At 35.8% G+C, this 15,956-nt stretch overlaps 1 protein-coding gene and 1 pseudogene across 1 annotated transcript; one reads left to right on the plus strand and one right to left on the minus strand.

Annotated features, from left to right (window-relative positions):
• Positions 1-296: 296 nt before the first annotated feature.
• On the minus strand, positions 297-386 carry LOC141415932 (U6 spliceosomal RNA; annotated as a pseudogene).
• A 14,727-nt stretch (positions 387-15,113) lies between these two features.
• Positions 15,114-15,677, plus strand: Ifnb1 (interferon beta 1). The gene has a single exon (XM_074052168.1). The coding sequence runs from the start codon at positions 15,114-15,116 to the stop codon at positions 15,675-15,677; it is 564 nt and encodes a 187-aa protein (XP_073908269.1).
• The last annotated feature ends 279 nt before the right edge of the window (positions 15,678-15,956 follow it).

The following is a 15,956-nucleotide window of genomic DNA, read 5'->3' on the forward strand; positions in this document are numbered from 1 at the left end:
AAAAAAGGAAAAAACGAAATCATCAATTACAGAGAGAACGATACATTTTCTTAAGGAAGCCCTGTATTTGCAAAGAGCCACAGCTCAGAACAGGGAGTAAAATGGAGAGACACCTATGAGTAACCAGCCTTTTATTTTTATTTATTTTTGATTTTTAAATTGTCTTATTTTTGTGCTGGGTGGGGGTACATTGTGGCATTTACTAAAGTTCTTACAATGTATCAAATGTTTCGTACTTGTATTCTCCATCTCCACCATTCTCCTTCATCCCCTTCTCCCTCCCACTCCTGGAACAGAAAAATATGGAACTCTTCACAAATTTGTGTGTCATGCTAATCTTCTCTGTATTGTTTCAATTTTAGTATATGGGCTGCCAAGGCAAGCACATAACCAGCATTTTAGAAGTGATGAAAAGATGCAAAAGATACTAAAATAAGGTGACAACAAAAGAAAGGACAGACGTGTGCAGACCACTGGAGACCAGAGCTAAGCCAAAGAATTGGCAAAAATGGGTATTTTATAAAAATAAGAAATGAATAAAAGATAAGGGTTGGGAATGAAATCAAATTTACTTCCCTATAGGGGGCTAGAAATGAAAGATGGATAAGTACACATGGACTTGAATGTCTTCAGTAGAACTCAAGGAATAGAATGGTACCTTTGGGGGGGTTATTATTGTTATTATTGCTGGGGTTTTTTGGTTTTTTTTGGTGGTTTTGAGGTTTGAACTTAGGGCTTCAATTTTGCTAGATAAGCACTCTACTGCTTGAGCCATGCCCCCAGCTACAAAGCTATTTTTCTGTCCTAACACAGGAATGGGAAATAGACCTGTCTATGACCAGTTTCCTTGTCTATAAAATTAAAATGATTATAGTACTATATTATAAACCAGTGATGAGTGCTAATTGCTTTTATTTATACAATGTGCTCAGACTCATATCTAGCACTTAATATGTGCTCCTTATCTGTTAACTTTTCTGTTAGAATCTGGTTAGAGTATTGTTCTTTAATGTTCTAGATTTGTGAGCAGGAAAAGTGAGGCAATTCCAAGAGAACTGGCCAGGGAACTTTTTCATGTTAGCTCAATTACTCACAAGGATGAAGCAAAAATAGCCATTCGCTGGATGATTACACAAAGCATATGACAGCAAATACCCTGAGTTAGAGACAGAACCATTGCTACATGGCACACATAGGAGCTGATTACAAGGGCCTACCTTACTTTACTAGTTTCCTGTTTCTCACTGTTTTCAGGGAGTTAAACATTTTCATTTGAATAGCAAAAGTATTTTCCTAGCAAATAGAAAAATCCTTTGCTCTGTGAAGATAGGGTTCACTCATCTTAGCCAAGTTGCTAGGCTGTAGTGGAATCCTTGCCCCATTCTTCATTGTCAAACTTGCATTTAGTTTCTTTTTCACTTATTGTATCATCCTCATTGTTAGCTTTTCACCACTTGGTTCTTAGGCAATCCCTAATGATGAAATAATGCTAAATTTAGCTGCATGTTTTAGCTATACACAGAGTTTCACTTTGGGCTGTTTCACTGTAAAGAGCCACAAACTAAAGACAAGAGACTCATACACAAAATGAGCAATAAGAAATATACACACAAGTTAGTGGAAGGGAATGGAGCTGATTTTTATTCAGCTATTTTTATTCAGAATTTGCAGAGAGAATAGACAGGAAAGAAAGATATAAGAGGGGATTTATTAAGGGAATTGGCTGACAAAGTTATAGTATGAGAAATCACTTGACAAGCCATCTGTAAGCTGGAGACCTTGGGATGCCAGTCGCAAAGCTCAGTCCAATTTGGAAGGCTTGGAAGTAGAGAAACTCATGTAGTTCTGTCAGAGGCCAAAGGCCTGAGACCCCCCAGTAGCCACTGCTATAAGTCATGGAGTCAAACAGACCAGAGATCCTGGAGTTCTGAGGTAGGAGATGTATACTAGTTTGAGGAGAGAAAGAGAGAGAGAGAGAGATGGACAGAGAAAGAGAGAGAAAGGAGAGAAAACCCTTTTTCCTTGCCTTTTTTGTTCTATCTGGACCTATAGCCAATTGGATGATGTCTGCCTGCATTGATTTTCCCTACTAACTCATGTAGAAATTTCCTCTGGAAACATTTCACAGATACACCCAGAAATAATGTTTTACCAGTTCTCTAAGTGTCCCTTTATCCAATCAAGTTGACACCTATAAGTAACCATCACAGCCCCTAAGAGCAACTGTGAGAATTAAATAAATCTAGTACGCTTAAATAACTGACTAGTATCTGGAAGGAAAAGCAAAACCAGATCAGGGAAAACTGGCATCTGCAACCAAGAAAGCTGATGTGGAGTTTCTAGCAGCCAATATCCCAATGGTACATAACGGGAAATACTCGGTGGATGGCCTTTGTATGTCCCAGGATTGTCAACCCAGTGTGACAGGGAATATGGATTGGGCAACTTTCTGATCATCTTTGTATATAGAAGGAGAGAAAACTGAAAGAAGTATCTTTTCTTCATCAGTTGCAAGGTTCATGGCTAATCCTTATAATAAGCCATCAGCAGGAAGAAAGTGTAAGTGTATTTAATCAAAGTTTATGCAACATGGGATCCTTCAAAAATAAAGATGCAAAGACTCAGGGAAAATTAGTTTTATGCTTAGGATTAATGAAGTGTACTCAGTTCTATAGTAGTATGATCGCATCAAATTGGGGTCTGACCTCACAGTAATAAACTTAAGGGAATTCAGCAAGGCATATTTGTTCAGATTCTTCTTTGGGTCTTTGTGTTTTCATTTCTTTCCTCCAGCCATAGGGGAGGACATCTGTCCCTTGGGTATTTTATGACCTACTTTTAGGAGAAGAGAACAATGAATTCTTTTATGGCCAGCTCACACACAAAAAAAAGAGAATGATTCCCTTACTTCTGTGATTTTTCTCAATTACTAGGGTATCATATTTTGGGGAAGCATGTCCTGAACCCCAACATTAGCGAGAATTAGAGCCCACAGCAAAGCAATCTATTGACAGCTGGATTTCATAGCAGCAAGAAGAAAAGCTAAAGAACAAGTCTCATCAAAGGGCTGTGACAAGATATCTGAGGTGTGGGAAAGGATAAAGGAACAGAAAGTTTCTGAAACCTGTGGCGCATTGGTCTTGACAGCATACTCTGCTTCTTCACATCACGTCAGAGGCCCTAAGGCAGATTCTGCAGATTCTGTCCCGCATCAACTGTTAGCTTGTGGTTACAAAGAAACCAGGTTGGGTGCCAGTAAGGACAAGTAAAGTAGAAAGTGGAAAACAGGAAGATAAGTTCTTCCTTTCCCTGAACCAAAGTTTTTCCATTGTGGTTCCCAGGTTTCACAGGAAGTCTCTAAGTTGCTGAGCAAAATTTTCCAGTGTTATTAGAACTTTCCATGACCATACCATGTTTTTGGCCAGAATGTTTCTACTTTTCTATGTTCTCTTTACCTCCTGTCCCCATCTTTTTTTCATAACCTTTACCCTAAGTGTATTCTGGAGCTACCCCATGTTGCTAGCTTTGGTCAGAAAAATATCACATTTGATTTTCTATGATTAAATAAGATAACTAATAGAGGAGAGACTAATATCATAAGCCCATCATACACATCCACCTAATTAACCATATATAGAGAGATACTTGTAAGTAGTATCAGCACTTCTCAAATAATTTGGTTTCAGGACCCATTGACACATCTTTAAAATTATGGAGACTTCAAAGTGATTGTGTTTCTGTGTTTCTATGCATTGGTATTTGCAATATTAGAATTTAAAAATTAGAGGGTTTAAAAAATATTCATTTAAAAAGAAAATACACATATACATGAAAAGTTAATTTGCATTCAAAATTAGAAAATGTAATGAGAAAATAATTTTGTTCATAATTCTAACAACAATAAAGTACAAAAAAAATTGAAATAAAATATATTAGAATAAGCATGAGGAAGAATACACAAGATATATAATCAAGCCACTAAAAAATTTTATTTGAAGACATTTTTTATAATAACCAATAAAATGGCAAGATTCACCATTTATCTTTATGCTTAATATACATTACTGAATACTCAATAAGTAAAAATAAATATTTTCTTTGTGGAGTGCTTAGTAAATACTCATTAAGAAGTTAATAAATAATAAATATTTCTTCAATAAGTGAATGTGTATTTCCCAGGTGGGAGACCCAACTGTCTTGTTCTAACCTTGTAATCACCTATGGCAGAGTCTGATTTCCCTCCTTAAGTATTTACCTTGTGCTTAAATGTACCTCACTCACTTAAAAAAATAATAAGGGAGAAGTTGCTTACTCCTCACTCGTGATCAAGGTGAAAAAAATCAATATCAATTGAAGGAGAAAAGCTATGTAATATTTTTCGTTGGTTTAAGTTCATCTTAAGTAAATTAAACAACCAAGTGAAGCCAGTCCTGCACAAGTTGCTTATAAATGGCTACTTTGTCTTTACAATAAGTAAAATGCTGGACATACTGAAAAGCCAGCAACTCTTTTTGGGTTAATAAGTTAGAACATAGGGCAAACTTCTGCCCCCAAGACTGGAGAGACAAACAGGCAAAAACAAGGAGTCACAGCTTAAGGAGAGAATGGTTTCATGTGTAGAAACTATTGTGTGAACCAATGCTAACATAAGGAAGTTAACATATTGCCCAAGGTTTAGTGTGGACACTTGAGAATTAAACCTTCAGGTGACCCAGCCATACAAGGCCCTCACACTTTGAATTTTGCTTGGTTCTCACAGTAATCAGAGAAAAATCCACTAGTACTTCTGGTAGAGGGAGAGGAAGTAAAGCCACTTTGTAGTATTCCAGACTCTCTCTCAGGAAAAACCTGCTGGGATTTTACTAGAACCTAACTGATGATGGGTGGTAGTAGAGGTAGGACCCAACTGCAGCCAGTTCTAGATTTTCACATGGACGAAGGGAAATATCAATTTTAGCTCACCCTGGTTTTCCATGTGGGACCAAAAAATGCCCATATCCAGCCCATTCTAACCATCCTGACTCTTAACGGGAGTGGAAGGTGTTTGCTGAGAGACAACTTGTAAAGTTCACAGTCCTGAGACTTAGACTCACTACAAGATCAAGACTGAAAATTAATCATAGAATTATAGAATACTCTCCCTACCACAACACCTTGCCAACACACTTTTCAAGACCTAACTATAGTAGTAAAATTGTAAGGCATAATAAGGAAAACACACACACACACATACAACTTGAAGAGAAAGAGGAAGCATCAGGAAACAGGCATGTCACTGATGTTGGAATTACCATACCAGGAATTTTAAAGAACAATGGTTAATATTCTAAGGGCTTTAATGGATAAAGCAGACAGCCTGCAAGAACAGGTGGTCAACATAACCAGGGAGATGGGAAACCTAAGAGGGAACCAAAAAAGAAGCTGTAGAAATCAAAAACAGTATTACAGCAATGAAAAACGTCTTTCATGGGCTCATTAGTAGACTGGACAAGGCTAAGAAAAGAATCTCTGAGCTTAAGGATGTATAAATACAAACCTCTAAAGCTGAAAAGCAAAGAAAACAAGGACTGGGGGTGGAGCAGTTGAGAGGGGAACCAGGCTAGGATATCCAGGAAATGAGGAACAACTACAAAAGTTGTAATGTACATGTCATGGGAATACCAGAAATGAAAAAAAGAAAAGAACAAAAAAACTTTTGAAATAATGACTGATGATCCCCTCAAATTAATATCAGCCATCAAACCACAGATACAGAAAGTCCAGAGAACACCATGCAGGGTAAAAGCCAGGAAAGCTTTATCTACACACATCATTTTCAAACTACAGAATATCAGAGATAAAGAAAAAGGCTTGAAAGAAACCAGAGACAAAAAATACTTTGCCTATAAACGAACAAAGATAAGCCCACTCAGCTTCTCTCCAGAAGACATGCAAACGAGAAGAAAGTAGAATGATTTGTGTCCAGCACTGAGAGAAAACCCTACCAATTTAGAATTCTGTACCTTTAAACATGTCCTTCAAAAGCAAAGGAAAGGGCTGGGAATGTGGCTCAGTGGTTGAGTGTTTGCCTAGCAAGCATGAGGCATGCTAGGTTTGTTCCCTAACATTGCCAAAAAAAAAAAAAAAAAAAGTGAAGGGAAAGTAGTGACTTTCTCAAACAAAAATTTAGAGAATATTTTCTCAGTAGACCAGCTTTGTAACCAATGCTTAAAAGTTCTTCAAAGAGAAAGAAAGTAATATGTCAGAAACTTGGATCTACATTTAAAAAAAAAAAAGGGAGGAACATCAAAGAAGGATTAAATGAAGATAAAATATAAAATACTTTTATTTTTCTTATTCTTAATTGACCTGACATAACACTTTATTCAAAATAATAATAGCAACAATGTATTCAATTATATAGCTTTATACATTATATGTAATATTTGATTAGGACAGTTTTATAACGTAATTTGAAAATGATGCCTTATCTTTGTTCTTGCTCAAGATTGCTTTGGCAGTTTATCGTTTTACCTTTTTTCTGCTGAGTCATAAGAATTTTAGGAAATTTTTCTATTTTTGTGAAAAATATAATTGGTATTTTGGTAGGGATTGCATTGCATCTGTAGATGGCTTTGGGTAGTTTGAACATTTTACCATAATTAATTCTTCCAATTCTTTATCATCTCTCCATTTATTTGTCTCTTCAATTTCCTTCATAAATATTTTATAGTAATCAATATAGAGTTCTTTCACCTCCCTGGTTAAATTTGTTCCTAAGTATTTTTTCAGCTACTATAAACAGGCTAATTCTCATACTATCTTGTTTTGATAGTTCATTATTAAGTGTATGGAGATACAGCTGATATGTCTGCTAATTTTATATCCCGCAATTTTACAGAATTTGTTAATTGGTTTCTAGCAGTTTTTTTGGTACAATCTTTAGGGTTCCCCATATATAAGATCATGTCATCAGCAGATATAATTTTATTTCTTCCTTTCTTATTTGGATGATTTTTTTTTCTTGCTAGGAATTCTAGTATCATATTGAATAGACAATAGTAGGCATCCTTGTTCCTAATCTTAGAGGAAAAACTTCTGACTTTTCACCATTAAGTATAGTGTTACCAGGCCTTGTAATACATAATCTTTTTCATGTTGAAGAACATTTCTTCTGTAACTAATTTGTTGGTAGTTTTTTTTTTTTTTAAAGCACGGATGAATGTCGATTTTTGTCAAATACTTTTTCTGTTCCTACTGAAATGATCATTTGATTTTAATCTTGCCTTCTCTTAATGTGGTATATCGCTTGTATTGATTTGCATATGCGACATATTCTTACATGACAGGGACAAATTACAAATTCCATTTGATCATAGTACATGATCCTGTTAACATGCTACTGAATTTGGTTTGTTAATATTTTGTTGAGCATTTTTGTATCTATGTTCATGAAAGATATTAGCCAGAAATTTTCTATTTTTATAGTATGTTTGTATGGTTAATGTTGGTTTCATAAAACGCATTTGAAAGTGTTATCTACTCTTCAATATTTTGTAAGGTTTGAGAAGGATTGATATTCATTCTTCTTTTAATATTTGGTAGAAACTTCCATTAATGCCCTCTAGGTCTGGACTTCTACTGGTGGGAGGTTTAGGATTATTGATCAGCATCATCATTGTGATTATTTGTTCAAATTTTATTTATTAATGATTCACTTTTTATAAGGCATATGTTAATAGACACTTGCCCATTTCTTCTTGACTGTCCAGTTTGTTGGTATCCTACTGTTCATAGTAGTCTTGTGATCCTTTGCAATGCTATGTTATCAGTTGCAATCTCTCCTCTCTAATTTCTTATTTTATTTATTTTTGAGTCTTCTTTTTCTTTTTATTACTCTAGCCAAACAGTTGTCCGTCTTGTTTATCTTTCCAGAAAACACCAACTCCAGGATGTATCAATTTTTCCTGGTGGAAAAAAGAACCTGTTTTTGTAGTTTCTATTTCATGTATCTCTGGTGTGGCCTTTATAATTTCCTTCCTCCCTACTAATTACATGCTTAGTTTGTCCTATTCATAGCTCCTTAAGGTTTAAAATTAGGTTGATCATTTTAAATCTTTCTTTCATTCTTACGTAGATGTTTATAGCAATAAACTTCCTTCTTTTGAAAAAAAGATTCTCTCTTAGAATTGGTTTTGCTGCATTCCATAAGTTTTGGTGTTTTGCATTTCCATTTTTGTTTGTCTCAAGGTGTTTTCTAATTTCCCTTTCAATTTCCTTTTTAACTCATTGGTTATTTAGGAGAGTGTTCTTTAATTTCCATCTATTTGTGAATTTTCTGGTTTTCTTCCTGCTACTGATTTCTAGTTTATATCATCATGTTAAAAATGATACTTGATAGAGTATGATTTCAATCTTTTTACATTTGTTAAGACTTGGTTTGTGGACTAAAATATAATCTGTCCTGGAGAATTTCTATGCTCACTTGTTCAATGCTCATCCAACTCTATTCGATAGAATGCTCTGGAGATTAATGTGTAGTCAATTTAGTTTAAGGCATAGTTTGGGTCCAGCAAGTGTTATTTTCTATCTGAATTACTTTTTCCATTATCAAAATGGTGTTGACGTACAGGAAATTAATGTGAGTCAACTCCCTGTATAGCTATCCTTATCTCAACCAGGAACACTTGTTCCTTCCTATTATTGCCTATACTTTCTCTTCAACAAAATTAGAGATAAGGGCAAAATAGTTTATGCTAGATATTGAGGGGGTAGAAGGGGGGGGCGGAGTGGGTGGTAAGGGAGGGGGTGGGGGCAGGGGGGAGAAATGACCCAACCTTGTATGCACATATGAATAATAAAACAATTTAAAAAAAATCAAAATGGTGTTGAAGTTCCTACTATTATTATTGTATTACAGTTTACCTCACTCTTCAGATATTTTAATATTTCTTTTATATATATCTGTGCTCTGTTGTTGGGTGCATATATATTTATAATTATTACATACTCTTGATGAATTTGCCGTTAGCATTGCATAATGACCTTCTATGTCTTTTAACAGAGTATTGATCTAAAGTCCACTTTTTCCCCTAATGTAAGTACAGCTCCTGATGTTTTCTTTTTTTTTTTTAATTTTTATTGTTTTATTATTCATATGTGCATACAATGCTTGGGTCGTTTCTCCCCCCTGCCCCCACACCCTCCCTTACCACCCACTCCGCCCCATCCCTCTCCCCCCCACCCCCTCAATACCCAGCAGAAACTATTTTGCCCTTATTTCTAATTTTGTTGTAGAGAGAGTATAAGCAATAATAGGAAGGAACAAGGGTTTTTGCTGGTTGAGATAAGGATAGCTATACAGGGAGTTGACTTACATTAATTTCCTATGCGTGTATGTTACCTTCTAGGTTAATTCTTTTTGATCTAACCTTTTCTCTAGTTCCTGTTCCCCTTTTCCTATTGGCCTCAGATGCTTTTAAGGTATGTGCTTTAGTTTCTCTGTGTTAAGGGCAACAAATGCTAGCTTTTATCATGTGCTCAAAGTCCAATCCCGTTGTTGTGTTTGCCCTTGATCTAATGTCCACATATGAGGGAGAACATACAATTTTTGGTCTTTTGGGCCAGGCTAACCTCACTCAGAATGATGTTCTCCAATTCCATCCATTTACCAGCGAATGATAACATTTCATTCTTCTTCATGTCTGCATAAAATTCCATTGTGTATAGATACCACATTTTCTTAATCCATTCATCAGTGGTGGGGCATCTTGGCTGTTTCCATAACTTGGCTATTGTGAATAGTGCTGCAATAAACATGGGTGTGCAGGTGCCTCTGGAATAACCTGTGTCACAGTCTTTTGGGTATATCCCTAAGAGTGGTATTGCTGGATCAAATGGTAGATCGATGTCTAGCTTTTTAAGTAGCCTCCAAATTTTTTTCCAGAGTGGTTGTACTAGTTTACATTCCCACCAACAGTGTAAGAGGGTTCCTTTTTCCCCGCATCCTCGCCAACACCTGTTGGTGGTGGTGTTGCTGATTCTTTTGGCTACCATTTGTAGGGAATAACTTTTCCCATCACTTTTTGAATATGTGTTCCCTTAAAGCTCTTGAAGTGAATCTCTGGTATACAGCATTTGAAAAAAAAAAGTTTTCAGTTGCTCTATATTTTCTGTTGGAGAATTTAAGTCCATTTACATTTAAAGAAATTATTGGTAAGTAAGGACTTACGATTGCTATTTTGTTAATTGCTTTCTGATTAACTGATTATTTTTATTTCCTTTCTTTCTCTATTATCTTCCTAAGTGATTTGATGATTTTCTGTAGTAGTATGTTTTCCTTCCTTTCTTTATCTTTTGTGTATGAAACATAAGATTTTACTTTATGCTAAGCACAAGTCTTACACAAATTATCTTGTTGCTACAACAGTCTATTTTAAGCTGATAACAGCTTAATTCAATTGCATATAAAATCTCTATACATTTATTCCTCCAGACACCTTTAATGATCTTGGCATTATTTTTTATATTGCGTATCCATTAACACATTTTAAATGTAATCATTTCATAATTTTTGTTTTACCCTTTATACTGGAATTATAGATGGTTAACATACCACCATTACAATATCAGCATACCTAATTTTGACTACATACCTTTACAGTGAGTTTTATCCTTTACAGCTGTACTTTGAACTAATGGAGCTATCCAATCTTAGATGTTGAATCCCCACAACTTTCAGCTACAAAAACACTTTTCTTTATAATTAGTCTGCTTGAAGCAGATATTTTGTAGTAAGAAAAACTGGACTCATACACCATCTGAAATGAGAATTAGTCAGAGAATGGCACATAGTAAGTACTCAAAAATGGTAATTAGTATTATTTCTACTATTACCACTACTGTTGTTCTAATTCTATTAGATTATGAACCCTGTGAGGGCTATTTCAGCACAGAGGATAAGAGGCCACTAGATGTGGCAGCAAGGGGAGGACCACTGCTGCCCCTGGGGAGATCAACTCTATATGAGGTTGCACGTCATCTTGGAAGAGCAGGCTCCAGTGAACAGACCCCTTGGGTTATTGCCCTTCTGAGTAAAATGTGCCATCACTAGGTTGCCTGGCCTCTGAAGCTCCTTGGATTGGTCTTAGTGCCAGGGATGATTCCAGGCCAACTTAACCACTGACATAACACTAGACATCACAAATGGAACAGCCGAGAAATGATTTTGCTTTTCAAAAACCCTCATAGTTTTGGAACTTGTTTTAGGAAACTCACTTTTTGTAAAACCCATGTAATGACTGAGTTTCTGCAAAGAGGTGGCATGCAAAGGCCAAAGGCTGGAGAGAATGAAACTCACAGAAAAAGCAAAGTAACCCGAAGAGCTGAGGCTTGTTTTCTCTTTTGTGTAGTGTAGATTAGTCAATTACAATGAATATATATTCAAAAACCACATAAAATTTTAAAAGGGGAAGAAATCACTGGTGACTTACAAGCCAAACAAAATGACTGTTAAATGGTATATTTCCTTTTATTAATTTCTCTACATATTTTACATAGGTGTGTTGTACCATTTTATGTCATCTTTTTCAATATAACTAGGTATTTGTTTTTTAAATGACATACATTATTTGTACATATTTATGTGGGAGAGTGTGGTAATCATTATATAACATATAATGTTTAATGATTAAGGCAGGATAATTAACATTCCACTTATGTTAGTCAGTTTTCCATTACTATAACAAATATCTGAGACAATTAATCTATAAAGAGAAAAGCTTTATTTGGGCTCACAATTCTGGGTTCTGGTCTGTAATTGAATCGCCCTATTGCCTTGGGGCCTCTGGTGGTCAGTACATCATGGCAGGAGGGTGTGTGCTGGAGCAAAACTGCTCACTTCATGGTCAGGGAGCGAAAGCAAGGAGAGGGCCAGGGCCCCAAAATCCCCTTCACAACCACATCTCCAATGACCTAAAGGCCCACCTACTAAGGGTCTACCACCTCTTGTAGGCTTAGTGTCACTCTGGGGATCAAGACTTTAACTTATGGGCCTTTCAGAGACATTTAGCACACCACATCCTAAAACGTTTATCACTCCTTTGTGTTGGGGAATTTCTTCTATTCCTTTATAAAACATACAATAAATTGTTGTGAACTATAATCTCCCTCCTGTGCTATAGATCACTAGATATAAATAATATGTGTTCATTATAGAAAAAATTAAATGGGAATAAAAAAGGAAAGACGAAAATTTGCTAACATACATTAAATGATCTCAAATAAAATGTACTAAATTATGAATACACCTAATGACCCAATGTTTAAGGTATCTTCCTATTGTGGGGGAAGCCCCACATGAAATCATTTCTAACAGTACAAAGGGAAAAGGGAAATACTTTTCTTTTATCATCACCCCTCTCATTATTTTTCCTTCACATAATGGCTGTTACTATTTGGGCAAATGTAATGCAGAAAAAGATGACATGCATGTGTCAAAATACACATGTATGCCTTTCTATGAATTTACAGAAAAATGGTAATACTATACCCATTAGCATATGTATTGCTCTTTTCACTCTATATATTTGTGACATAGGTCCCTATCAGCTAACCTTCCTTTTTAATGGCTCCATAGTATTCCATTTTGTTTGAACCATAGTACTACTAATCAGTCTTTCTTTCTTTCTTTCTTTCTTTCTTTCTTTCTTTCTTTCAATTTTTCTTTTTGTAGTTATTTTTTGGAGAGGGTCTTCTGTTTTTTCCCAGGGTCAGCCTCAGACCACAGTCCTCCTACCTATGGCCTCCCTAATAGGTGGGATTACAGGTGTCAGTCACTGTGCCTGGCTTTACTTAATAAGTTTATACTAATGGAGATTTATCTCTTTTTACTATGACAACACTACAATGGATATTTATAGATGTTGTACATGTACACATGGCACGCACACACATACACACAAACTTCTGAAGGGACAGACATAGTAAATTCATAGCTACTATATTGCAAGTTAAAGTGACAATTTCATTGCTTAAAATTTAAAATTTTGAAATAAATTGCCAGTTTCCATATGGTCTTTCCTGATAAACTAGTATGGTCTTTCTTACATCACAGCAGCCTCAGGGGCAGTCAGACCACTCACCTGGTGGCAGAAAACTTCAGGTGCAAGGAATCCAGCTAATGAAGTCGAAATTATATCATTTCTGACCCAGGTTCAAAAATCTGTAGGACTGGAGGAGTGGTTCAAGCGGTAAAAATGCCTGGTTAGCAAGCATGAGGCCCTGAGTTCAAACCCCAGTGCTGCAATCAATAAATAAAATCATGTAGCGTTGGCCTTTCCACAATAATCTTCCCTGACTCAAAAGGAAGAAACATAGATCCCACCTCTTGATGGGTAGAGTCAAAATCACATCATAAATTTTCACTCAGAATGGGAGGCACTTTCAGCTATCTTTGAAAAAATAATCATTCCCATACTCCAAAAAGTTTGAATAGATTTGTAATTTTGCTGAGGGCTTCCTGGAGTACCCACTTCCCTGTGCCCTTTGCAAGTCTGAATAATGAAAAATGGTTGCCTCACTACTCATTTGATTTAAGTTTCTAATAACATTGAGCAGATTTTTATATCTTTATTGGTAAATTAGATTTCTTTTCCTGGTATCTGGCCATCTATAAACTTTTTTTTGGTTTATTATTAATTTTACGAGATTTTTGGAGATGAAGAAAATTATCCCTTTCATCGTGTATTACAAATGTGTTTTTGGTTTGCTCTTTCCTATTGACTTTATGGGATTTTTTGCCATACTGGAATTAATCAATAATTATGAATATTTTTCTATTCTACTTTTGGGTTTTATGTCTTGATGAGAAAGATCACCCTAATTCCAATATTGTTTTTAATATTTCCTAATTTTTCCCAGATTTTGGTCATTTCACTTTATATCTCCCCTATCTCCCCTTAGTCAATATAAAATAATTTTTATGCACTGGTGGATTCTAGCTGCTAATATTTTTCCCAGATTCAAGTTTTTTTCCATTGCCACATTTCTTCCAAAGTACCCATTTCTTGTGATTGTATCTAATACAGTTAAATTTTGTTTTTTATTTGATTTCTGATTATTTCCTACAAATATTACTTCATTTCTGATGTTTTCTAATTTTGATTTACATTTTTTATATAATTTATTACTATTTTTAATTCCTTTGGTGATAATATGTTACAATTTTGATCTATGTTGTATACATTATTCCTAGAATATGTTCATTATTTATATAGATATTATTCTACTCAATCTCTTCTTTTCTAATAATTTTGTATTAGATCCCATCTCAGTACTCTCCTTTGCTCAATTTTATAGGAGTTTATGTCCTGAACTTTTAGAAGTGGCCAGGGTGGCTTTTCTAACTTCACAGAGCTCCCTCTTCTGTTGCTTTTATGAAGTGTTTCAAGAGCATGGCAGTTTGCTTTTTGAATAGTCTACCTCCACCCATAATGGTCTGGTGTTCTGTCTCCTTGTCTCTTTGTATTTATACTGCTCAACTTTGACTCCACTTACAGCGATTTATCCTCATGTAGGATCCTATTCCAGAAAAAGAGCTGTGGCTGCTTTATTTGAAGATTTCTTATACCATACACTATTCCAAGGTCTCTCAGAAGTTTTGAAGCCCCCTCAGAAGAACCTACTATTGCAATGAGAAAAACCCTGTTTAAGGTCAGCTGCCATTCTATAATTGGGTTTTCAGTTAATACCTCTTGGCTAGTTTAGGGGTCTTTAGTTATCTGGTTCCTTGATTTCTTTTGTTTTCTCCAAGGTCTTTTCTTTCCTCCTTTTAGCAATTAGTGAAACTTTACAAAGCATTACAAATCCTCACAGTATGTATAACTTTTCTCCTAATATATACAAGTATATATGAGCTTAAATAAAAATAGTATTAGAAACTGGTAAAATGTAAAAAGAAAAAAATGACATAGGAAAACTGAAAGGGAGAACTGAAAGTGGGAAATTCCTCTGAAACAGAGAGGACCATCCCATATAAATAGCCAATACCCATGAAGGAAGGACATTTTCACTGCAGATTTTGGGAGCCTTTGCCCCATCCCACAGGTGTAGACAACACTGTTCCGGTTTTCATCATGACCAACAGGTGTGTCTTCCATGTTGCTCTCCTGTTGTGCTTCTCCACTACAGCTCTTTCTAGAAGCTACCGGTTGCTTCGACTCCAACAAAACAGGAGCAGTATGGCATGCCAGAAGCTCCTGACACACTTAAATGGAAGGCCTGAAAGTTGCATCCGGGACAGGATGGACTTCGAGGTCCCGGAAGAGATTAAGCTACCACAGCAGCTCCAGAAAGAGGACGCTGCCTTTATCATCTATGAGATGCTACACAATGTCCTTGAAATTTTCACAAGAGATCTCTCTAACACGGGATGGGATGAAGCCATCATCAGGAGCCTCTTTGTTCAAGTCCACCAGCAGATGGATCGTTTGCGGACAACTCTGGCTGGACAACTGGAGGAGGTAAACTTAACCTGGGGAAATGTCATGACCACTCTGCAACTGAAGAGCTATTATTGGAGGATCATCAGATACCTGAAGGACAAGGAATACAGCAGCTGTGCCTGGACAGTAGTCTGTGTGGAAATACTCAGGAACTTTTCCTTCATCAACAGACTTACAGATTTCTTCCAGAAATGAAGATCTCCCAGCCTAGGCTTCTGGGACAGGACAAGATTTCAGACATTCTTCAACCAGCAGAGACTCATTAAGGGACTGGCAGTGATTATACTGTATTGAAGACAGTAGAAGACTTTAAAATGTTTGATTAATTTATGAATTAAGTTATTTTTATTCTTTATTTAACTTTTTATCTCATAAAATGAATTATTTATGATACAAAAGTCAGTATGATAGTTTTAATTCAATATGATAGTTTTAATTGCTGAGCACTTATTGGGTGTTTTTTGCAAAATGTGC

This window comes from Castor canadensis, chromosome 13 (assembly GCF_047511655.1).
Source record: "Castor canadensis chromosome 13, mCasCan1.hap1v2, whole genome shotgun sequence".
In the NCBI taxonomy this organism is placed as follows: domain Eukaryota; kingdom Metazoa; phylum Chordata; class Mammalia; order Rodentia; family Castoridae; genus Castor; species Castor canadensis.